This window comes from Saimiri boliviensis, chromosome 21, assembly GCF_048565385.1.
Source record: "Saimiri boliviensis isolate mSaiBol1 chromosome 21, mSaiBol1.pri, whole genome shotgun sequence".
In the NCBI taxonomy this organism is placed as follows: Eukaryota; Metazoa; Chordata; class Mammalia; order Primates; family Cebidae; genus Saimiri; species Saimiri boliviensis.
In genome coordinates this window covers 12,058,696-12,084,183 of record NC_133469.1, presented here as the reverse complement: position 1 = coordinate 12,084,183, position 25,488 = coordinate 12,058,696, and the positions used below count along the sequence as shown (strand labels likewise).

At 50.7% G+C, this 25,488-nt stretch overlaps 1 protein-coding gene across 3 annotated transcripts in view; it reads left to right on the top strand.

The window, feature by feature from the left end:
• Positions 1-14,109: 14,109 nt before the first annotated feature.
• The window catches only part of SYNGR1 (synaptogyrin 1), a 29,389-nt gene continuing 18,010 nt past the window's right edge, over positions 14,110-25,488 (top strand). The window contains exon 1 of one of the 3 annotated variants that reach the window (XM_010343441.3): positions 14,110-14,382. In XM_010343441.3, coding sequence (XP_010341743.2) covers positions 14,284-14,382 — 99 coding nt within the window. In that variant the 5' untranslated portion in view covers positions 14,110-14,283. Of the gene's footprint in view, positions 14,383-14,448; positions 25,466-25,488 lie in introns of those variants that run through there. The other 2 variants (XM_010343442.3, XM_074390781.1) reach the window with 2 other exon arrangements.

Below are 25,488 nucleotides of genomic sequence, written 5' to 3'. Positions count from 1 at the left end.
CACCCCCGCCATGTTCCTACCACCCTGTCCCAGTCACCCCTTTACAATTAGGGTAGCAAGACAAGCCACCCTGTCTAATGGGGAAAGACAAACAGACCCTTTGCCACCTGCACTGGGGCTGAGTTCTTACATTTCTGGACGATGATCATTGTTATTTAAGAGCCAGAGGCCGGTAGAGTTGGTTGGTTTGGAGGAGGCCTGATGGCCTTCGTACTCTCACTAAATCAACTTTTCCCTCAGGGGGGGCTCCCATCTTCTTCTGCAGAGAGGCAACTGAGGCAGGGCAGTGGGGCTAACTGTGGACCAGGCAAGGGCACAGCCTGCGGCGGTGGCCCCCCTTCCCCAGTGTACATACTGTGTCTGTATCACATTTTGTATATTCCGGAGGGTAGGGCCGCCCCTGTATCATATCTAGCAGAGGTTGGAGCTGGCATATAGGGAGGAGGTTGTAACAATTATTTGCAGCTGAGAAACTTATTTTTTGCTAACATAGGACAGAGGAAGGAGGCGGGGATGGGGTTGTGGCTCCCTGGTGATGCGAATCTCATTTTGCTTTTTTATTTTGGAATAAATGGATGTAGCCAAACTGCTCAGCCTGGGGTGTTCCTGTTTTCCCCACTGGGTCCTGAAGTTTGTCCCACTGAACGAGGAGCCCCAGGGTGTCTGAGCATGTCCAGCTGTGCTGTCGGGGACCTTCCAGGCCTGTTAACTGTATACTGCCTGGTGACGCCTGGGGGATTTCATGGGGTCTGCCATGGCACCTCTGGCCCTGACGGCCAAGAGGCTCAGAGGCCTGATCTAGCAGTGGCCAGGAAGGCAGGTACCAGCATCCAAGGGCACTGACTTCTATCCAATCCAGGTGTCTTCTGTTCCGTCCCCCTGCCTCCCTCTCCTGTCTGCACCTCGTGGCACAGGCTGGCTGTCCCTCCAGAATGCCAGCTGCCCCATGAGGCTCCTTCCAGGCCAAGTTCATGGCCCTGCCCTCTAGTGGCCAGAGTTGGTTTTACAGAATAAGAGCCAGCTAAGCTCCAGAACCTTTCCAGGAACAGTGTCCCTTGGGAAGGGTATGGCCTTGTCACTGCACCCAACATCACCCTAGAAATGGCTTGGCCCTTCCCCTCCCCTGAGCTCCACAGATAACACGGCCGGCAGAGGAAACATTCCCTGTCTTCCAGAAATGGGTTTGATTTTCAGCCGAGGGACATCAGGACTGGTAGAGACTGTCAGGCCACATGGCTGCCTGCACAGCACCCCCATGCTTGGTGAGGGGCAGGAGAGATGGCGGGGGCTGGCTGTCCACAGGCCGGGCATGACAGGGAGGCTCACTGGAGGTGGTGCATTTTGGAGAGGGCAATGTCAGGGGACAGCTTTCTCTTGTTGGGCCGCAAGACTCCACAAGGACAGCACAGTGACTGATTCCCAGCACTATAGGCGAGGTGGTCAGCTAGTGTAGGTATATGTGTATATATATATGAGTATTTACAGATATTTATAGAACAGGGCAGGGCATACCACAGAGGGGGCACACATTTTCAGCGATGGTCACACCTGGACGTGTCAGCTCACCACCACAACAGACTAAGTCACAGATGAAGGCAGCTTATTTGGGGGCTTGGGGAACCACTGTCCTGTCACAGAACAGCCACCCTGGCAGGCTTGGAAAGGGAGGTCTCCAAGAAGAGGAGGGATCTCTTTAGAGGTCGAAGGGCGGCCTGAGGCTCTTGGGACGGGTTGGACTTGCCTGACCCAATCGGCTGGCAGTTAGAGAGAAAGCAGAGAGAAAATGGGAGTCGGGCCAGGCACGGTGGCTTACGCCTGTAATCCCAGCAGTTTGAGATGCTGAGGCAGGCAGATCACAAGGTCAAGAAATTGAGACCAGCCTGGCCAACATGGTGAAACTCCGTCTCTACTAAAATACAAAAAGTCAGCCAGGCACAGTGGTGCACGCCTGTAGTCCCAGCTACTTGGGAGGCTGAGGCAGGGGAATTGCTTGAACACCTGGGAGGCAGAGGCTGCAGTGAGTCAAGATTGCACCACTGCACTCCAGCCTAAGTGACAGAGCAAGAACCTGTCTCAAAAAAAAAAAGATTTGCTCGCAATTTTATGTCTTCTCTATTCTCTATCACATGACCCTTCCTTCTCCCCAAAATAATAAAAATATTCTATTATTCCCTCTCCTTCTCTCTCTTCTTCCCTTTCTCTCTTTCTTTGTTCAGAGTTACCTATCTCAAGGTATTTCACCATTCTGATTACCCAGCTCATTCTTCAGCTGTATCCAGCTTACCGTTTTCTCCTCCTATTGCATTCTTTATTTCAATGTTTATATTTGCATTCTTAATACTTCTAATTGATTCTCTTTTATTATTTCATGTTCTATTATTTATTTATTTTAAGACAGAATCTTGCTCTGTCACCCAGGGTGGACTGCAATGGTGTGATCTTGGCTCATTGCAACCTCTGTCTCCAGTGTTCAAGCAATTCTCTTGCCTCAGCTTCCCAAGTAGCTGGGACCACAGTCACCTGCCACCATTCCTGGCTAATTTTTTGTATTTTCAGTAGCGACTTGTACTTGTACCCTGTTGGCCAGGCTGGTCTCGAACTCCTGACCTCGTGATCCATCCGCCTCAGCCTCCCAAAGTGCTGGGATTACAGGTGTCAGCAACTGTGCCCAGACTTCTCTATTTTTTTTTTTTAAGGAATAAAAGGAATGCTTTTAATGTTTCCATTGAGTATATTCATTCTGCAGGAATTTTGTAGATAATCTTTATCAAGTTGAGGATGTTTTCTTAGCTTAGTAAGAGCTTTTACTTTGAATGTACTGATTTTACTAAATACTTTTCCTGCATTTACTAGGTTGATCATGTAATTTTCCCTTCTTGTCTATTTGTATGATAAATTATATTTATAGATTTTCTAATAATGAACCAAACTGCATTTCTAGGATAAACCCAATTGGTTCATAATATATCATTTTTTATACATTCCAGGATTCATTTTGTTAATATTTCCTCAGCATTGTTTGCACTGACATTCATGGGTGAGATTGGTCTGAGCTTTTTTTTTTTTTTCCTGAGACAGACTCTTGCTCTGTCACTCAGGCTAGAGTGTGGTGGCACAATCTCGGCTCACTTCAACCTCCACCTCCCAGGTTCAAGCAATTCTCCTGCCTCAGCCTCCCGGATAGCTGGGATTACAGGTGTCCACCACCACCCCGAGCTAATTCTTGTATTTTTAGTAAAGATGGGTTTTCACCATGTTGGCCAGGCTGGTCTCAAACTCCTGACCTCATGATCCTCCTGCCTTGGCCTCCCAAAGTGCTGAGATTACAGGCGTGAGCCACCGCTCGCAGCCTTTTTGAACTTTTTCTTAAACTGGGATAAAACTAGGTAAATATTACTTTTTCTTTCTTTCTTTCTTTCTTTTTTTTTTTTTTTTTTTTTTTTTTTTGAGACAGAGTCTTGCCTCTTTGCCCGGGTTGGAGTACAGTGGTGTGATCTCGGCTCACTGCAACCTTCACCTTTTAGGTTCAAGTGATTCTCCTGCTTCAGCCTCCCCAGTAGCTGGGATTGCAGGCACATGCCACCATGCCTGGCTAATTTTTGCGTTTTTAGTAGAGATGGAATTTTACTATGTTGGCCAGGCTGGTCTTGAACTCCTGACCTCAAGTAATCCGTGTTCCTCAGCCTCTCAAAGTGCTGGGTTTACAGTGCCCAGCTGACACTAGATTTTTTTTTTTTTTTTAGACGGAGTTTCGCTCTTGTTACCCAGGCTGGAGTGCAATGGCGCAATCTCAGCTCACCGCAACCTCCGCCTCCTGGGTTCAGGTAATTCTCCTGCCTCAGCCTCCTGAGAAGCTGGGATTACAGGCACGTGCCACCATGTCCAGCTAATGTTTTGTATTTTTAGTAGAGACAGGGTTTCACCATGTTGACCAGGATGGTCTCGATCTCTCGACCTCGTGATCCGCCCGCCTCGGCCTCCCAAAGTGCTGGGATTACAGGCTTGAGCCACCGCGCCCGGCCAACACTAGATTTTTAACCACTGTTTTAGCTTCTTGGGTTTTTTCTCTTTAAGTACCCACATCATAAGTGATGTTTTAGCATCTTTAATGGTTATAGGACAATATAGATATTTCAATGTATTTTTGAATCAATTTTGGTAAGTTATATTTTTCTATACATACATAGGAAATTGTTCTTTGTTTGTCTATGTTTATGCAGGGTCCAAATCAACCCTCCTCAGTGGGCCTACACTTCTTTTCTCCCATTCTCTCTCAAGGCTATTAAAATTTCTTTTTCTTTCTTTTTTTTTTTTTTTTTTTTTTTTTTTTGAGACAGAGTCTTGCTCTGTCACCCAAGCTGGAGTACAGTAAGCTCAAGCAATTCTGGTGCCTCAGCCTCCCAAGTACCTGGAATTATGGGTGAACACCACCACACCCAGCTAATTTTTTTGTATTTTTAGTAGAGACAGGATTTCACCATGTTAGCCAGGCTGGCCTCAAACTCCTGGCCTCAAGTGATCCTCCCATCTCGGCCTCCCAAAGTGCTGGTATTACAGGCAATGAGCCACCATGCCAGGCAAAGACTATTAAAATTTCAAGGAACAGTCATTAGGGAAGCTCTGCTTTCAGGGCTCATTCATTTCTGTGGGTTCATGCCTTCCTTCCTTTTTGCGCTTTTTGCTGTCCATTCATTTTTTTCCCCTAGCATTTAAAGTTTTCAGCTATCTAGACTTCCATATGGCTAGTCTCGTTCTTTTTTTTTCTTCCTTTATAAAGATTCTTTCTTTGAGGATTCCAAACATTTATTTTTGTCTTTTATCTTTCTATAAATTCATCTCATCTTCTGCAGTTACTTAATTTTCTTTTTCTTTTCTTTTTTTTTTTTTTTTTTTGAGACAGAATCTCACTCAGTTGCCCAGGCTGGAGTGCAATGGCACAATCTTGGCTCACTACAACCTCCGCCTCCTGAGTTCAAGCAATTCTCCTGCCTCAAGCTCCGGAGTAGCTGGGACTACAGGTGCACACCACTATGTCCAGCTAATTTTTGCATTTTTAGTAGAGAAGAGAGTTTCACCATGTTGGCCAGGCTGTTCTCAAACTCCTGACCTCAGGTGATCCTCCCACCTCGGCCTCCCAAAGTGCTGAGATTATAGATGTGAGCCACCACTCCAGGCCTGCAGTTACTTCATTTTCTGCTTGTTGTGATTGGTGAATTTGCTGCCTGTTGATTTCAACAAGGCTTCTAAAGCTTGGATTGCAGCCTCATTTGCAATGGAAGAGTTTTGTTTTTCTTTTTCCTTTCCCTTTGTCCTCACCTACCCTCTCCAGCGGAGTTCCTCCTGCTTCTGCCAGTCTTCCAGAAACTCCTCTCACAATGATGTCTAGGGCCCCTTCCCATGGACACACTGGGGACATTGCAGCCTCAGTGGAAGAGTCAGAAGGAGGCTTGCTTCAGCATCCTGTGAGCTGCCAAAATCTGTCCTCCCCTCCCTGAACCAAGCACTTTATCTAAGTCAAAGTCCCAGGCAGAGATCCCCTGCAGTTTCATTTTTTGCTTCCATTCTCAATAGTGGGGTGCCACTACTGTTACTGGCTTCAGGCAGGAGGCTGATGTGGTTTCTGTCTCCTGTGAAGCATTTTGATCTCATTACCCAAAAAGAGCTGAAGATTTGGTGGCATGAGGACCCAGTGCCCAAGTGCCCATGGCTTCAGTCATTTCCCTGCTTTCAACTCCATAGAATTGCTCATTTTTGAGCACGGCTTGGTCTGTTTAGTTTTGCCTTATCTTCTACCTGCAATTGCTTTGGGTGTGGTGCAGACGTTTCTGTTGACTTATTAGGCTTGTTATGTATTCCACAGATCAAATTACTTTAACACATAGTGGCTCCCAAACAAGTCATTATTATATACAGACATATATATATGTGTGTGTATATATATTTATATATACATATATGTATACATGTATACATATATATGTGTATATATACATTTTTTGAGATAGTCTCAAAAATTTGTATATATATATACATATATTTATATTTACATATATGTATGTATATAATATATATACTTTCTTTTTTGAGACAGAGTCTCACTCTGTCACCAGGCTGGAGTGCAGTAGTGCAATCTCAGCTCACTGCAACCTCCGTCTCCCAGGTTTTAGCAATTCTCCTGTCCCAGCCTCCTGAGTAGCTGGGAGCACAGGCGCCTACCACCAAACCTAGCTAATTTTTTGTATTTTTAGTAGAGACAGGGTTTCATCATATTGGCCAGGCTGGCCTCAAACTCCTGACCTCGAATGATCCACCTGCCTCAACCTTCCAAAGTGCTGGGATTACAGACATGAGCCACTGTGCCCAGCCTCCATATTACATAATATTATATTAGTCATGATGTGCTTCATTTGGGCAAGGCTCAGCTGGGTGATTCTTCTTTTCAAAGTGGCATCAACTGAGGTCACTTTTTGGAATTCAGCTGGTTACACGAGTTAGTGCCGGGAGCTCAAGATGCTGGTGGTGATGGCTAGAAGGCTGGAATCCCGTGAACCTTGTGGCCAGAGTATTTACATGAGGTCTTGGTGGTTTCAGGACTTCTTTCATGACAGCTCAGGACTGAGAGCTTTCCAAGAGGTGAAAATTGAGGGTCTGGGCACGGTGGCTCACGCCTGTAATCCCAGCACTTTGGGAGGCCGAGGCGGGTGGATCACGAGGTCAAGAGATCAAGACCATCCTGGTCAACATGGTGAAACCCTGTCTCTACTAAAAATACAAAAAATTAGCTGGGCATGGTGGCGCATGCCTGTAATTCCAGCTACTCAGGAGGCTGAGGCAGGAGAATTGCCTGAACCCAGGAGGCGGAGGTTGCGGTGAGCTGAGATGGTGCCATTGCACTGCAGCCTGGGTAACAAGAGCGAAACTCCATCTCAAAAAAAAAAAAAAAAAGAAAAGAAAAAAAGAAAAAGAAAATTGAAAGCAAATATTTTCTTAATGCCTGGGCCAGGAAAATGGCCCACTGTCACTCTATTAATCAATCACAAGCCTCCCCATATTCAAAGGGAGGAGACGTAGAGCCCTCCTCTCTATCGGAGGAGTTTCAAAGTATTTGTGGCCATATTTCACCTGCTACCCTTGATTATTACTATTTCCCACCCCCCTGCCCCACGCCCCGGAATTTGAGATCCTTTAGGACAAAGACCGTGTATAATGTCACTGTTGGATCCCAAGGGTCTTCAATGACCTGGCTTACAGCGATGTTCCATCCACATTGAGCAGATGGCTAGATGAATGTGTGATACGCAGGCTTGCTGCCAACTAGATCCTGTGTGTGCCCCCTTCACCCCTTCTTTAAAAAAAGAATAGGATTTTTGGGTCAAATGGCACATTTTTCAGCCAATTGAAACACACTACCAAGCAGCTCTCCAAATAGGTATCTCTGCTCAATATTTTTTGTTTGTTTGTTTTGAGAGGGAGTCTCCCTCTGTTGCCCAGGCTGGAGTGCAGTGATGTAATCTCAGCTCACTGCAGCCTCTGCCTACCAGGTTCAAGTGATTCTCTTGCTTCAGCCTCCTGAGTAGCTGGGATGACAGGCACGCACCACCACTCCTGGCTAATTTTTGTATTTTTAGTAGAGACGAGGTTTCGCCATGTTGGCCAGGCTGGTCTTGAACTCCTGACCTCAGGTGATCCACCCGCCTTAGCTTCCCAAAGTGTTGGAATTACAGGCATGAGCCACCGTGCCCGCCCCTGTGATCAATTTTTAAGATTATCATCATGCTGGGTGTGGTGGCTTACACCTGTAATCCCAGCACTTTGGGAGGCTGAAGAGGATGAACACCTTGAGCTTAGGAATTCAAGATCAGCCTGGACAACATGGTGAGACCTCATCTCTACAAAAATTAAAAATAAAAAAATTAGCTGGGTGTAGTGGCACACACCTGTAGCCCCAGCTACTTGGGAGACAGAGGTGGGAGGATCTCTTAAGCCCAGGAGGTCGAGGCTGCATTGAGCCATGATTGTACCACTGCACTCCACTCTGGGCAACAGTAAGATCCTGTCTAAAAAAAAAAAAGAGTATAATAATTCTGTGGCTCATGCACTCAAATACAGTGAATGCATCTCATCTCCCTTCTGTTCAGGCAACTCCAACTTCACATACAGCAGACAGAACTAGCACCTTGGATGCCACACCAGCCTCCAGAGGGCAGGAAAGAGGGAGCAAATGCCCATTGCAACTCAGCCGGGGCTCGGAATTCCAACTACAGGGCATGGTGCAGGCAGCTCTGTGTCTGTAAAAGCTTGTCCTGCAAAGACCAGCCTGACTTCCTCCTTTGGCCTCACCACAAATGCAGAACACATAAATCCAGATGGCAGTGGAGGATGTTTCTACAATTTGCTGTGACATAAAGTATATTTATATACTTTGCAATGGTATAGAGGTTCATGGGCGACCCTGGGAACCTATCCACCATTCATAGCTTTGTGTTTCTAAGAAAATGCCTACATACCTTGCTACACTGTTAAAGAAAAAATTATTCAATGATATGTGTGAAAGCATGATAAGAAAGACTTTACGCAAGACCATTGCTATAGACACAGGAACCACGTAATGAAGTCTTGCAATGGGAAAGAGAGATTGGGCTTAACTCCAAACATGGGCAAGTGTGGGGGCCACTGGATGGAAAATTACTAAGAGGAAGTATCAGAAGTAAGGCGGATTCTGGCTAAACTGACCTAACGGGATTCTTGCTGAAGACAAGCCGGGGTAAACAGACATCACCAGTAGTGGAGGCTGAAAAACCTGATGAGATACAAAGGGGATCCTATATGGAGGATGAGGGGTTCTTGCTAAACCGACTTAGGAGGGCTAAAACTGGATTTTACAAGGAAGTGCATAGGTGGCTTAGCAGAAGATCCAGAAGCCTGACTAAAGTTTGGCAATGCAAAGAAAATCGTTGTCAGTACATACCTACCTTGAAAACCAACCCTGATGGTGAGGCTAAGAACATTTGCTAAGCCCATTCTTTGTATCTGGCACCATTCTAAGCATGTCATGTGCATTCTCTCATTTAATCTCAACAACAATCCTCAGAGGTAGGTACTATGCTTATTTTTATTTTCCAGATGAGGGAACAGGCTGAGAGAAGAGAAGCCATTTGCCCGAGGTTACACAGTGAGTGGGGATAAGGAAAGCCAAGGTTTCCATCTATCTCCCCAAAATATCTGAATCTGAAATGCAGGATGTTAAACACCATGCTTTCTGAGACTTAATGTATTAGTATGATGAAATCTTAGGGGTGGAGGGTTACGGACAGTCCAATTATTCAGCCAAACACCCCTACGACTAGCACAAAGCCTAATGCAGGGTGGACTTTGAATACATGTTTATTGAATTAATAAAAGAAGGAATGTTGTCACTGGAAGACTAGCCTGAGCAACATAGCAAGACCTCATCTCTACCAAAAAAAAAAAAAAAATTAGGTAAGCTCAGTAGCACGAGTCTGTATTCCCAGCTACTGGGGAAGCTGAGGCAGGAAGACAGCTTGAGCTCAGGGGTTCAAGGCTTCAGTGAGCTGTGATTGAATCACTGCACTCCAGCCTGGACAACAGAGCCAGACTCTGTCTCCGAAAAAAAAAAAGGTGTAACTTGGCCAGGCGCAGTGGCTCACGCCTGTAATGCCAGCACTTTGGAAGACTGAGCCAGATGCATCACCTGAGATCAGGAGTTCCAGACAAGTCTGGCCAACAGGATGTAAACCCATCTCCACTAAATATACAAAACATTAGCCAGGCCTGGTGGCACACACCTATAATCCCAGCTACTTGGGAGGCTGAGGCAGGAGAATCGCTTGAACCTGGAAGGTGGCGGTTGCCGTGAGCTGAGATCATGCCATTGCACTCCAGCCTGGGAAATATGAGAGAAAATTTGTCTCAAAAAAATATATATATAAATAAAATTTTTAAAAAGGTATAACTTAATGCAGTGAAAATCACCTCTTGTATGGACAATCTGCAAGCCTTTTTTTTTTTTTTTTTTTTTTTTTTTCTGGACACAGAGACTCACTCCATCACCCAGGCTGGAGTGCAGGGACGAAATCTTGGCTCACTGCAACCTCTGCCTCTGGGTTCAGGTGACTCTTGTGCCTCAGCCTTCTGAGTAGCTGGAATTATAGGCACGCACCACCACACCCAGCTAATTAATGTATTTTGTTTTTTGTTGTTGTTGTTGTTACCCAGGCTGGAGTGCAATGGTGCGATCTCGGCTCACCACAACCTCCGCCTCCTGGGTTCAGGCAATTCTCCTGCCTCAGCCTCCTGAGTAGCTGGGATTACAGGCACGAGCCACCATGCCCAGCTAATTGTTTGTATTTTTAGTAGAGACGGGGTTTCACCATGTTGACCAGGATGGTCTCGATCTCTTGACCTCGTGATTCACCCGCCTCGGCCTCCCAAAGTGCTGGGATTACAGGCGTGAGCCACCGCGTCTGGCCTTAATGTATTTTTTGTAGAGATGGGGTTTCACCGTGTTGGCCAGGCTAATCACAAACTTCTAGCCTTAACTGATTCACCTGCCTTGGCCTCCCAAAGTGTTGGGATTACAGGCGTGAGCCACTGTGCCCGGCCTGTTCTGCAAGTTTTGATGAACTTTTTTTTTTTTTTTGAGATGGAGTTTCACTCCATGCTGGAGTGCAATGGTGCGACCTCAGCTCACTGCAACCTCTGCCTCCCAGATTCAAGTGCTTCTCCTGCCTCAGGCTTCTAAGTAACTGGGACTACAGGTGCAAACCACCACTCCTGGCTAATTTGGTAATTTTAGTAGAAACGGGGTTTCACCATGTTGGTCAGGCTGGTTTCAAACTCCTGACCTCATAATCCACCCACCTCGGCCTCCCAAAGTGCTGGGATTTACAGTTGGGATTTACAGGCATGAACCACCACGCTGGGCAACATTTTTAATTTTATTAATAAAATATGTTTTATTAATAAAATTTAACAGTTATTAACTGGGTAACCATTCCCATAAACAAGGTATGGAAAGATTCTATTGTGCCCCCACATTTCCCCATGCTGCTTCATAGTAAATCTCTGCTCACCAATCCCCTGGCAGCCACTGATCTTTTTTCTGTCCTTAACAGTTTTGCCTTTGCAGAAATGCCACAGAAAGGGAATCCTGCAGTCTCTAGATGTTTGAGTCTGGCATCTTTCACTTTGCTTAATGTGTTTGAGGGTCACCCATGTTGTTGAGTGTATCCGCTATTCATTGCTTTTTATTCCTGAATAGTGTTTGTTTATTCCTGAGTAGTGTTTATTACTGAGTAGTGTACTACGTTGTACCGTCTGCACTTGAGGAGTATTTGGGTCATTGCCAGGCTTGGGTTATTACAAATAAAACTGCTCCACATATTTCTCTTCAGGGTCGGGCTAGGTGGCTCATGCCTGTAATCCCAATACTTTGGGAGGCCAAGGCGGGTGGATCACCTGAGGTCAGGAGTTTAAGACCAACCTGGTCAACATGCTAAAACCCTCTCTCTACTAAAAATACAAAAATTAGCCTGGTATGGTGGCAGGCACCTGTTATCCCAGCTATTCATGAGGCTGAGGCAGGAGAATCACTTGAACCTGGGAGGTGGAGATTGCAGTGAGCTAAGCTCACACCACTGCTCTCCACCTTGGTGACGCAGCGAGACTCCATCTAAAAAAAAAAAAAAAATTAAAAAATAAAAGAAATAAAACTTCTGTACAAGTTTTTTTCCTTTTTTTTTTTTTTTTTTTTTTTTTTTTTTTGTTTGTTTGTTTGTTTGAGACTATCACCTAGGCTGGATCACACTTAGGTGCGATCTCAGCTCACTGCAACCTCTACCTCCTGGGTTTAAGTGATTCTCATGCCTCAGCCTCCCGAGTAGCTGTGATCACCATGCCCAGCTAATTTTGTTTTGTATTCTTACTAGAAACAGGGTTTCGCCACATTGGCCAGGCTGGTCTTGAATCCCTGACCTCATGATCCACCTGCCTTGGCCTTCCAAAGTGCTGGGATTACAGGCATGAGCCACGGCACCCAGCCTACCCATTTTAATAGATGTGTAGAAGTATCTCATTCTAATTTTAATTTGTACTTCTCTCTCATATTCTCTTTCTCTTTTTTTTCACAGAGTCTCACTCTGTTGCCCAGGCTGAAGCGCATTGGTGCAATCCTGGCTTACTGCAGCCTTGAATCCCTGGGATCAAGCAATCCTCCTGCCTCAGCTTCCCAAGTAGCTGGGATCACAGGCACATACCACCACATCCAGCTCTATTTCTCTAATTATATTGAGCATTTGTTCATGTGCTGAGTTGCCATTTGTATATCTTCTTTGGTGAGGTGTACTACTATTCAAATCTTTTGCCCATTTTTTAAAAATTTCATCCTCTCATTGTTGAATTTTGGAAGTTCTTTATTTGGGATGCAAGTTCTTTGGATCTATGGTTTGCAAATATTTTCTCCCAGACTATCATTTGTCTTTTCATACATTCTTTTAACAGTGTCTTTTAAATAGCAGAAGTTCTTAATTTTGAAGTCCAGTTTATCAATTGTTTCTTTTATGAATCATGTTCTTCGTGTTGTATCTGAGAGCTCTTTGCTTAACCTAAGGTCACAAATATTTTCTCTTGTGCATGATTCTAAACGTTTTATATCGTCATAGTAGCCACCTTATAGGTTTGCTGGATTAAATGCAGAAATGTATGTAAAGCCCTGACCAGGTTCAGTGGCTCATGCCTGTAATTCTAGCACTTTGGGAGGCCGAGGTGGGTGGATCACGAGGTCAGGAGTTTGAGACCAGCCTGACCAACATGGAGAAACCCCATCTCTATTAAAAATACAAAATTAGCCAGGCGTGGTGGCACATGCCTGGCTAATCCCAGCTACTTGGGAGGCTGAGGCAGGAGAATTGCTTAAACCTGGGAGACAGAGGTTGCAGTGAGCTGAGATCACGACATTGCACTCCAGCCTGAGCAACAAGAGCGAAACCCCCTCTCAAAAAAAAAGAAGGAAAGAAAGAAAGAAATGTATGTAAAGCCCTTAGCACAAGGCCTGGTAGAGACTAAGCAATCAACTGAGCCTAAGATGGACATTTGCCCCTGTAATGTTTATCAGGGGCACCCTCAGGCCCAGCACACATTTCTGCCGCACAGAAGTTGTGCCGTGTCATCACGGAATGGCAGGATATCAGAGCAGCAAAAGCCTCCACACATACCTCATCCAACCTGCTCCTGGAGCCGGTGCAGGTAACTGCAGACACAGAGAGGTCATAGAGGTACAGGGCAGCAGGAGACCCAGCCCTGGAAGGCGGCCCTTCCACTGCAGGGAGCGCTCCCTCATCCAGCTGCCTCTTCCATGAAACCTGGAGCTCTAGCCCAAGCTGTGATGGGGTAATGGAGACTAGGCTCCATTTACTGAGCACCTACTGTATGCCAGGCCCTTGGGTAAGGAAATGAATAAATTAGACAACACCTGGGTCTTGAGAGCTCACAGACAAGCAGAGCAAGGGCCCACCAACAAACGACTGCATAATTAATTGCTGGATTCAGGAAAGGGACAGTGTCCTGGGGTGGGAGGGAACGGGTAAGAGGAAGTCTCAGCTGCCGCCTCTGTGCCAGGCCCCTCCAGGCTGGGGGTGGGAGGGTGCGCAGGCACAGGGACACACATGACGTCATCGTAAGAGCCCGAGGAAAGGTGGTCCTGGGAGGTGGGGGCTGCTCTGGAGCGCTCTAAGAGAGGGTCATTCACTTGTGCTTCATTCATTCATTCGAGAAATATTCCTGCGGCGCATACTGTGTACCAAGCACCCTCTAAAGAGGACGAACACCGCTTCTGCCCTCTCATTATATTTGGGGCCGACAAAGCGACAGGAAACAGTCAAACAAATCAAGCATGAAGATGGTTTCAGCAGAGCCGATGACTTGGAGGGGCTGCGACCGGGACAGGGGACCAGGGATGCGGGGCAGGGACACGGCCCGCACTTGCTGCACACGCACCGCCCTCCCCCGACACTTTGCAAAGAGGTCACCGCACTGGTGACGAGCGCGCCCTCCGCCCCGGGCCGCAGCGCGCGCGTCCGCGCCCGAGGTCGCGCGCCGCCCAGCACCTTGCCCGCGCCCCGCGAGCTGCGCCCGCCGTGCACGACGCCCCGTCGCGGGAGCCCTGGGCCGCCGGCCGCGCGCGCAGGGGAGGGGGCGGGGGCGCCGCGCACGCGCACGGGTCGGCGGCGCGCGCCGAGCGGGGGGCACCGCGCGGGTGCAGCCACGATGGAAGGGGGTGCGTACGGAGCGGGCAAAGCCGGGGGCGCCTTCGACCCCTACACCCTGGTCCGGCAGCCGCACACCATCCTGCGCGTCGTGTCTTGGGTAAGGACCGGCCGGCGGCTCCGCCAGGCCGGGGTGGGGGTATGGGCAAGGGCGACGCGCCCAGACGGACCCCGACCCCACCGGGCCCCTGGCGTTGGCTCGGCAACGGGCGGGGAGCTGTCCTGCCCATGGGGCCCGCTGCCGCCGCTCCTCCTTCCGGGGCTCCGGGCAGGTGGAGGCCCTGGCGTTCGTGGGGTCGCCTCTCCCGCTCCTGGAGCCCTGGTTTCCCGGGGCCCCCGGTTCGTGCGCCCCCCTTGCCGCCCGGATTGCTGTGACCTCCAGGCCGCGGCTATGCAGCTAGAGGCTCGGGTTGTGCTCTGCTGCCGCGGCGGACTCAGGACCGAGGGACGGAGCCGGGGTTTAAGGTGGCCTTTTGGGGTGGGTGGATCAGGGCGTGGACCGTCTCGCTGGGGTGCCTGCCGCGCCTGCGATGGACGTTGGAGGAGGAGAGGGCAGGGAACCGGGTTCGTGTTGCCTAGCCCGGCCCGGATAGAGCTATGAGTCGGGAGCCGGATACCTCTCTTCTACGCAGGAACTGCCTCTCTTTCTCTGCGTGACCTTGGTCTGGGAACCACCCAGGAAATGTTCTCGAGAAATGAGGACTTCAATTCCGAGGTGGGGAGTGTCATCTCCTCTATCATGCCTCAGTTTCCCAATTTATAGAGAAGGTGGGAGGAGCCTTCTTGAGGCCCCCTTGGGCTCTGACATTTCATGAACTGGTAACACCCCTACCACTCAGCATGCACCTGGATGCCCATGGCAGGTGTCTGGGAGAAAGGTCTCCTCCCACAGTGAAGAGGCCAGGGTGGCCTCCAGCCTAGCTGGGGGGCAGGATCCCCAGTGCAAAGGGCTGAGTGGGGCTCATGTTCAGACTGGTGGGGGGATGGGACAGAGACAGTGAGCACAGAAGGAGGAGTTCAGGTGCCTTGAGTGGCACCCCATGGAAAGCAGGCCTACTGGGGTCTGGAGAGGGGGTGCCCAGGGCTCCCTGGGGTTGGCTGGCTGTATCCTAGATACCCCCACCGGAGATTCTGGCCTCTGTAGGTCTGGGGCCCATTCCTGGTGGGCTCAGACTAGAAGGGCTTGGACTGGCAATGCTGGGCAGGGCACTGTCAGGGACCCCAGGGGCTACATCCAAGGCCAGCTGCCACCTCAGCATGCTCAAGCTCCCTCCTTTCCTTGGATTTCAGGGTCTGGTTGGTAGGATGGCTTGGGCATGTATCCCCAGCCTACCAAGGGTGACCCCATTTGAAGCCTTTTCTTCTCAAATGCCATCAGATGGGAGCCCTTTGTGGGCAGGAAAGCCCAATTTCTTTAGCCCTCAGGTCCCCAGTGCCTGCACAGAGCCTGGCACCCCAGCACATCTGTGTTTGTGGCTCTGAATTCATTTATCTGTGCCAGTCTCCTGCTCCCCAGATGCCCTGACAGGCCCTTAACAAAGGTGGGAGCTCTGGGGAGCACCTGCCAGATCAGGTGGGCAAGCTGTGTTCACTGCTCCAATCTGCCCACCCCTGGGGCTCTGGCCTGGAAGGGCAAAGCCCCTGGCTTTGTGAGGGGCATGGGTGTTCTGTCTGCTTGGGTCATTTCTGCCAGTGATGGCTTCATTTACTTTATTGACTCTGCTGGGCTCTGAGGGAAGGCAGCATGACTCAGAAGCAGGCCTTGTTCTCAGAGAGCCCACAGTCCCCCTGGGGAGTAAGCCAGGTGCCACCAGGCAGAGGCCACAAGAGCCAGGAGAGGGTTCTCCCTGCTGTGGAATTAAGCTCCATGGAGAAGGTGGTGTCAGATTGGGGTTGGTGGGATGAGGGTTTACACATGTGCACATCTGGGGCGAGGACGTGGAAAGAGGAGGAAGGATCAGCCCCTCTGAGCACCCATGGAGTGCAGGACCACACACAACCACCCAGCTGGCTCCCCAACACCAGAAGAAACTGAGGCTCAGGGAAGCCAAGTGCCTGGCCCAAGGTCACTGAGCATGTAAGTGGCAGAAGAGCATTTGAGCCCAGGCCTTCCTGCCTCCAAAGCATAGTGCTTCCCCTGGGGGCAGGGAAGAGTCTGGAATCCTGGAATGTCAGGATTGGAAAGGACACAAAGGTCACCTGGCTCAACCAAAGTTCAGACAACTGCAGGACCTCCAGCCCCGCTCACACAGGTGGATACGAGGTGCTCACTACCTTTGTTGGACCAAGAGGTGTCTGATACAGGCTAATTAACACCTTCAAAAATAGCTTTTTTTCCCCCTGATCAAAGTAATACCTGCCAATAATTGGAAGTATAAAAATCACGTGTGACGGTTGCGCGGTAGAAATCGACTTACCACCACTGAAATGGTGAAGATGGTAAATTTGATGCTACGTGTATTTTACCACAACAGAAAAAGTTTGGTGGGGAGTGGTGATCATGTGATACCACCGCGTGATAGGGAGGGCTGCAGTGAATATGGTGCTGTGTCTCCTTCGGGCCTTTTCAAAACTATGTGGCATGCTAAGCCGTTTTAACACATCAGGAGCTGCGGGAGATGCAGCTAGTGCCTGCTCTTGGCCCTCACACCACAGAGCAGAGCAAGTGAAGCCTGAGCTTCAGGGCTGGGGTGACCCATTTATCCTGGTGTGCAGGAATTTCCTGCCTTTAGTATCCCTAGAGGCCCTCAGTCCAGACAAACAGGGACAATTGATTACCGCGGCCAGGACTCCTGGACAACCCAGACCCCTGCCACAGCCCTGGAGGGGCCCTACCAGGATGTGCATGTGGACCTGTTTTTTGTTTGTTTGTTTTTTTAATTCTTCTTTTTTTTGAGACAGTCTTGCTCTGTTGCCCAGGTTGGAGTGCAATGGCACAATCTCAGCTCACTGCAACCTAATTCTGCCTCCTGGGTTCAAGCAACTCTCCTGCCTTGGCCTCCCAAGTAGCTGGCACTGTAGGCACACACCACCACACCCAGTTAATTTTTGTATTTTTAGTAGAGATGGGGTTTCATCATGTTGGGCAGGTTGATCTCGAACTCCTGACCTCAGGTGAACCGCCTGCCTTGGCCTCCCAAAGTGCTGGGATTACAGGCGTGAGCCACTACGACTGGCCTGGACCTGTGTTTTTGTAAAATTTGTAACAGAAGTTTTTTTTTTCTGTTGCTTTTCCAAAAGAAGGCCCCCAAACCGCTTCAGGACCTCACCATCCTGGACCCACCCTGAGTCCCCAGGTCATCCTGCACAGAAGCAGGACCTCCAAAACCTGGCTTCTTTATTTTTTTAGAGACAGGATCTTGCTGTGTTGCCCAGTCTGGTTTCAGATCCCTGGGCTCAAGTGATCCTCCCACCTACGCCTTCCGAGTAGCTGGGATGACGAGGCGTGGCCACTGCATCCAGCATGGCTTCTCTCCCGACTAAGGCTTTCTCACCTCTTGGTGGCATCACCCCAGTGGCAGATCAGCTGCCACTCCTGGCACCCCCAGGCCACAGCTGTGACCTTCAGCAAGTGTCCCCTCCTCACCCTCTGTGCCTCGGCCTTCCCACCCGAACTGGGCTGGTCTGGGTCAGAGGTGCCTGATCTGTTGTGCGGTGATTGCCGCCTGTCAGTGACTCATTTCTTTGTTTAGAGCCAGATGGAGGGGAAAAAAGCAGTTACAGCAAGGAGCTAAACTGATTCAATAGAAAGGACCACCTTTTATTTGGAGTTTATATTCTTTTTTGCAGAGGGCTAAAATGGACTATAGCAAATGAGTATCAGTGCTGGTAAATGAGGTTTTAAAAATTCTCCACTTTAACAAAATGAAAATGATGACATGTTTGAAATGTTGCATTTTCAGGGTTCATTTTTTTAAGGGCTTTGGCTGTAACACCACATGGTTTTGTAAGTGGGATGGGTATCTTTCCCCCCATTTTACAGATGACAAATGAAGGCTCAGCCTGAAGAAGCGACTCGTGCTAGCTCAAGGCCTGGGCCTGTCAGAGCCTTGGTTTGAACCTGGCCTGCAGGGCTCCAGGCTCTGTGTACTCCCTGTGGCTTCCCTGCCTGGATCTCCATGGCACCAAGGGGTGACCTGAGGGGGGCAATTTTACATGCTGGTTTTATCCACCCCCCCACCTCACCCCACATCATCCAAAATGAACACTGAGTAAAGAAGCTGAACTTGGCGAGGTGCGGTGGCTCACCCCGGTAATCCCAACACGTAGGGAGGCCAAGGCGGGCACATCACTTGAGGTCAGGAGTTCAAGACCAGCCTGTCCAACATGGTGAAACCCTGTCTCTACTAAATATACAAAAAAAAAATAGCCGAGTGTGGTGGTGCACACCTGTAGTCCCAGCTACTTAGGAGGCTGAGGCAGGAGAATTGCTTGAACCTGGGAGGTGGAGGTTGCAGTGAGCCGAGATTGCATGACTGCACTCCAGTCTGAGTGACTGAGCAAGACGCCATGACAGAGCGAGACTCCATCTAAAAATAATAGAAAACTCAAATTCTGGCCGGGTGCGGTGGCTCACACCTGTAATCCCAGCACTTTGGGAGGTGGAAGCAGGTGGATCTCCTGAGGTCAGGAGTTCAAGACCAGCCTGGCCACCATGGTGAAAACCCGTCTCTACTAAAAATACAAAAAATTAGCCAGGCATGGTGGTGCGTGTGCCTGTAATCCCAGCTACTCAGGAGGCTGAGGCACGAGAATTGTTTAAGCCCAGGAGGTGGAGGTTGCAGTAAGCCAAGATCGCAGCACTGACCTCCAGCCTAGGCTAAAAGAGCGAAACACTGTCTGAAAAAAAGAAAAAGAAAATGCAGGGGTTTTTTGTTGTTGTTTGTTTGAGACAGGGTCTCATTCTGTCACCCAGGCTGGAGTGCAGTGCTGTGATCTTGGCTCACTGCAGCCTCTGCCCTCTGGGTTCAAGCGATTCTACTGCCTCAGCCTCCTGAGTAGCTGGGATTACAGGCATATGTGCACCACCATGCCCAGTTAATTTTTGTATTTTTAGTAGAGACATAGTTTCACTATGTTGGCCAAGCTGGTCTCGAACTCCTGACCCCAAGTGATCCACCTGCCTTGGCCTTCCAAAGTGCTGAGATTACAGGCGTGAGCCACTACACCCAGCCTGAGTGCAAGTTTAAAAGGCCTGCCATACGGCTGCTATAGTGGGTTTTGTTATCCCCTCCTCAAACGAGAAGCTGAGGCCCAGAGAGGTTAACTCTGGAGTTGCTGTGGCTGAGTCCCCAGCCACAGTCCCACATGAGCAGTGCATGCAAAGCTGATGGGCAGGCCTGAGCCCCAGGGAGAAAAACAGAGGCTGGGAGAGCAAGGGAAGAGTGGAGGAGAAGCCAGGAGGAGGAGGGAGGGAGGAAGGGAGAGGCAGATGGCAGGGCTGTTGGAGGGAGCTACACTTGGCACCCAGACCGGAAGAACCAGCTGTCAGGTGGGAGGGGAGGCAGGGCAGGCGCTCGGGAGTGCCTTGGCCTGAAGACCTGAGGCTGGGTTCTGCACCCTCTTTGCCCGTGATTGGCTGCGTGACTTGAGCAAGAGGCCCATGCTTTCCTGGCCTCTGTTTCCCCATCTGTCAACGGAAAAGGATAGCTGGATTGCTTTGGTGGTTCCTGACCTTTCCACCTTTGAAGAACCCCACTCTTGCCCCTAGTGGACTTCAGGTTGGGAACTTTGGATTGGTCAGTCTTTAAAGCTGTGATGTTGGGGCCAGGCGAGGTTGCTCACACCTATAATCCCAGCACTTTGGGAGGCCAAGGTGGGTGGATCACTTGATGCCAGGAGTTTGAGACCAGCCTGGCCAACATGGTGAAACCCTGTCTTTACTAAAAATATAAAAATTAGCCAGGCATGGTGGTGCCTAGGATTATGCTTGTTATCCCAGCTACTCGGGAGGCTGAAGCAGGAGATTCACTTGAACCTGGAAGGCAGAGGTTGCAGTGAGCCAAGATCCCACCACTGCATTCCAGCCTGGGCCACAGTGTGAGACTGTTTCAAAAAAAAAAAAAGGGATGTTGGGAGCCATCCCCTCATGCTCTGCGGGGGCCTACAGTGGAGGGGTCCTGGGCCCCAGGTTCATGCATGGGAGCAGAGCAGACAGCGTCAGCTGGAGCCTGGCAGGGCAGTCATGCTCTGTGTTGCCGGGAGAACCTTCCCTTCCAGGGATGGAGTTTTGCTTAGCTCCTGCTGCTGGTGGGGCAGGGGCCAGGTGAAGGAGACACTGGGGAGGGGCAACTCTGTAGATGGGATAGTCCCAAACTGTCAGGCCCAGGCTGCAATCATGCAGGAACTTTAACAAGCTGGGGCTCCTCCAGTACCCCAAAGTCCAGGGGGCAAGAGTTCCCGAGCCTTCAGCCCCTCCCAGCATGTCCCTGACAGCTTTTGTAAATTGCTCTGTAACCTGGCCTCCTCCAGACCCTGCTTCCTGCAGCCTGCTCCGTGGGGGCCGCTTTATCCTGCAGACCCTCCATCTGCTGGGCCTGGAGGTGGGCAGGGACCTTTTGGCTCCTGAGGCCGCTGCCAGGCCATTGTCAGCACTGGGTCGCCCACTTGCCTTCATGACGAGCCGGCTCCAGGCCACTTTGCCAGTTCCTCAAAGATGCCCACCCTGGCTTGGTGTCAGCCCTCTCCAGCACTACTCCTGCTCCAGTCCTGGGCACTGGAGTGTCTACTTCTACGCTGGCTTCCTCTCCCCGCATGGTCTTATGCGCCAGCCTCAGCCACGTCACCAGCTGGACCCTAGCGAGGCCTGGCCCTACCTTCCCAGTAGCCTGTCGCACTCCCTGATCCTCCTTCCAGGTGTCTCCTCCATCCCGCCTGTCTTTCCACCTCTCTCTCCCGCCCCTGATCCTAGGCCCTTGGGCCTGAGACCTCTGAACCACCGATCTTCCACCATGCACCAGGCCTCACCCCCCAGTCCCACCTGTCCCCCTCCCCACCTTGGCTCCCAGTGGCCACATGTGCAGCTCCAGCCCTTCTGCGCATCACACTCACCTGGCACAGCTCTGGTTAAATTCAGTCCTAGGCCTGTTCACACCTGCACCGTCATCCTAGACTATCTCCCTGTCCTGGTGGCCCAAGCCAGCCTGGCTGCAGCCACTAGAGCCTGTTTCTCTCACCTACTTAAGGAAACACATCCATCAATTCTCTCTCCCTCTCTCCTCCACCCTCAATTTCACTGGGTCTACTCTCTTTTAACTCATCAGCTTGCAAATGTGCATGATTCCCCATCTCAGGAAGATACTCCCTCACCCATTTCTCTGGTCCTTCGGAAAAGTTGTCACTGTCTCCAGGGTTTCTTCTGCAGTCTCCCACGCACACTCCCCACGGGCTTTCTCCCCTGCTCACCATCCTCTCAGGCTCACTCCTGACCTTCATTCACATTGCCCATCTCATGGCTGATGGTTATTGATGAATCTCTCAGCAGCATCTGGCAGCAGTGAGGGGTTTATGCATCCTCCCTTGAATCCAAACAGCCGCAGAATGTGGACACCCTCACCCCGTTAGTCCTCTCTTTAATATACATGCTGAGCACAGGCGGATGAGGTGCCTGGTCTGTAGGGAGGGCTTACAGTCTAGTCGGGGGAAAGGCGGCGGAAGCCAGTGAAAATATGGAGGTGAGCACAGACCCCTAGAGAGGGACAGGCAGGTGACACCAGCATTGAGATGAGAGGGGGGAGCCAGCCAGGCAGAGAAAGGGGAAGGAGGAACAGCATGGGCAAAGGCTGAAAGGCCTGGCAGAGGAGAGACGAGGCTGTCACCCCTGCTGGGTGTACACTTCGGGGGTGAGAACAGCATCTGTCATATCCCCAGGGCTAGGCTTGTTCCAGGCATCTCTTAAGGGCCCCACATATGGATGGATGAGGCGGGAACTGCACTGACCTGTCGTCCTCCTGACCTCTGTTCTTATTCAAGTCCCCCCGCTTTTAGGGCCCTGCTCAAGTGTCACCTCCCCATGAAGGCTTCCTGGATTCTCCCAAGCTTGCACTCTTCTCCCTGCTTCCCTTGGACTCTGTGGGGATGGCAGACAGAAATCTCAAAAAATCTCTTTCCCCTTCTGGGCCTTTCTTCTCTAGAAGAGGCAGGGCCTTTGACCAGATTATTTCCCTGATGACCTGGAATTTGCACAGAAGGAGAGAAACCAAACACATCAAGCAGGTAGGGACTGGCAGGGCCGAGGCAGGCACTGGGATGAGGAAAAGCAGACAGAACCAGATGGTGAACCCTGCCCTTCTCTCTCTTTTTTTTTTGAGGCAGAGTCTTACTCTGTCACCCAGGCTGGAGTACAGTGGCATGATCCCAACTTACTGCAGCCTCCGTCTCCCAGGTTCAAGTGATTCTCCGGCCTCAGCCTCCCGAGTAGCTGGGATTACAGGCACCCACCACCACACCCCGTTAATTTTTAAAAATATTTTTAGTAGATATGGGGTCTCACCATGTTGGCCAGGCTGGCCTCGAACTCCTGACCTCGAGTCATCCACCCACTTCTGCCCCTCTAAGTACTGGGATTATAGGCATGAGCCTATAATCCCACCACATCCAGCCGACCCTGCCCTTCTTACCAACTGAGAGACCTCACAGAGCCTCTGTGGCCACATTTGTAAAATGGGTACAGCAGTGCCTACCCCAGGGGTCTTTGGGGATATAAATGAGGTCTAGCCCTGAAGGGCTCTGCAGTGTTTGGTTGGCATTTACACCCCTTTCCAGGTGGTGGTTCCCCCCTCTCCCCGCACCTCTACCCTGCCTCTGAAAGGGCAGAGGTGGCAAGACCTGGGGTGAAGAAGGCCCTGGGGGGAAGAGGGTTATGGGATGGTGGTCCAGATACTTCTGCTATTGAGAACGAAGCCCTGGGCCTGTCAAGCAAGTCCTCTCTGGATCTTCGTTTCTTCCTTTCTTACTCTCTGTTTTTTTTTTTTTGTTTGTTTGTTTGTTTGTTTGTTTGTTGTTTTTTTTGTTTTTTTTTTTTTGTAGAGACAGGATCTCACTATGTTCCCCAGGCTGGTCTCAAACTCCTGGGTTCAAGTGATCCACCTGCCTCGGCCTCCTACATAGCTGGGATTACAGTCATGAGCCACCATGCCCGACCAATTTCCCCCTTTTTCATGAGGCTCCAAGGCCCCTTTGAGGTTACTCAGCCAGAGGAGAGGAACATGGGGCATTCTGGAAAGAGGGAGGGGTCTGCAGATCACCCAGGCCCAGCAGAGCCCACTCCACCCCCACCACTGATCAGGGACAGCTTGCAGAGATTACGCCTAATCCCCAGCAGGTCACTTCCAAGGCTGCACAACCCAGGGTGAGGCAGGGGTGGGGGAAGGGACCCACAGCCCTACCTGCCCCACCCCCGCCTATACCCCTGCAAGGCTCTTCAGGAAGCCAAGAGGCTGCCCAGCATCCATCATGTGTCCACGTGGCTTCAGCCGTTTTCCTCACATGACCGTGGGGGGAGGCAAGGCGCCGTTCCTGGGAAGGGGGGCCCAGGGCAGCCTGACTCGTTTCTCAAAGCGTGACCGCTCCTTTCTTCCCTCAGCCTTTCCCCAGGAGGCAGGATGGATGCCTGCACGGGGACGTGGGCAGGAAGGCTGGGTTCAGCTGGTGGGGAGAGGACTCGGCAGCCTCCTTTCCAGGGAGTGAGCTTCCTGTGCACAGGGGTGTGCAAGCAAAGGTGCCAGGCAAGGATGCTGAGGAGGGGATCATTCTCCTGCACCCCATGCTGCCTGGGCCTTTCTGACTGTCAGTCTTGCTGTCTACTCCCCTTGAAAGCTTTCCTGATTCTCTCCCTGGGTCTGAGGAACAGACATACACCCAACAACTGAACCAACAAACAGGAAAGAAGTTATATAGTGATGTTACCGAGAAAATTAATTGAGGCACTGGAGAATACTTTAGATCTGGGAGTCTGGTCTGGAGGGCTTCTCCAGTGAGGTATCTTTTACGTTGAGATATGGATGTTGAGGAGCCAGCTGAGGGGAGATCTGGAGAAAACAGGCATCCCAGACAGAGGGAAGGCCCTGTGGCAGGAATGAACTCAGGAGGGGTTGGGAGGAGAGTATTGGGAAGAGTTTCAGCGGCAGGCGGGACCCCAGGGGTGGGGGAAGATCTTTGCCTGGGCAGGGAGCAGTGGGCAAGCATCCATCCAAGGGTCTAGAGCTGGAGGGTGACATGACCTGGCTTGGGTTTAAAGGGATTGTCTGGCTGCTGTGAGGGGACAGAGTGTGGGGGTGCACGTGGGCGTATGGGCTGTTATCACTGCCTGGAGAGTGGCGACCGTGGCCTGCCCCAGGGTGGAGGGACTTGACAGTTTTGGGAGGAGGTTGAAGCAGCAGGCCCGACTGTCAGACTGGATGGAGGGGTCGAGTGTGAACCAGGGCTGGGCCCAGCAGCTGGTGCAAGGCTAAGGTCACTGGGGGGCTGAGAGAGCCTGGAGTCCTAGAGGCAGGACTTATGGCACAAGCAGGGGGACCTCAGGGCCATTCTAGGGTGATGGACTTTATCTTCAGCCAACGGAGGGACCGTTGAGGTTTGGAATGGGTGAGACCCCCCGCTGGCTGCTGCCTGTGGACTGCCTGGAGGAGACTAGAGAGGAGGCTGTGGTGGTGTCAGGCACCTGGGCATCGACAGGGCAAGGACCAGGGCTCCCCTGAGCGGCGCAGCTCAGGAACAGATGTTCCTACGCAGGGTGAGGTAGACAGTTCCATCTGAGCTGGGAGGACAGAGTGCCATGGGCGCCAGATGTCATCTCTCTGCAGCTTATCTGGGGAAACCCAGCATTTGTCTAACGACATTTAAAACCAGGCCTCTGGGAGGTTCCTGGCGGTGCAACAGTGATCTCAGCCACCCCCATGCTGGCCGGGCACAGCTGGCCCCGAGCCTTCATTACCGATGCGCTGCAGTGGGTCCTGAGCACGCCCTGGTTGGTCTGTCTGTAGAGAGGAGATATTATCTGGTCCCTCAAGTAAAGTGGGCCCAGGGCCTTTTGCACTGTGGGACACAGGGCTCGGGACCAGCAGGCATCCGTCCCTGATCTCATGCTGCCCTTAGAGTTTGGGATTCTGGAATTCGATCCTTCATGGGTAGGCAGCTGGACACAGAAGTCGTTGAGGGATTGGAGGAGCAAGCCTGGATATGAGGCTGGCTCCCCACTTACCTGTTG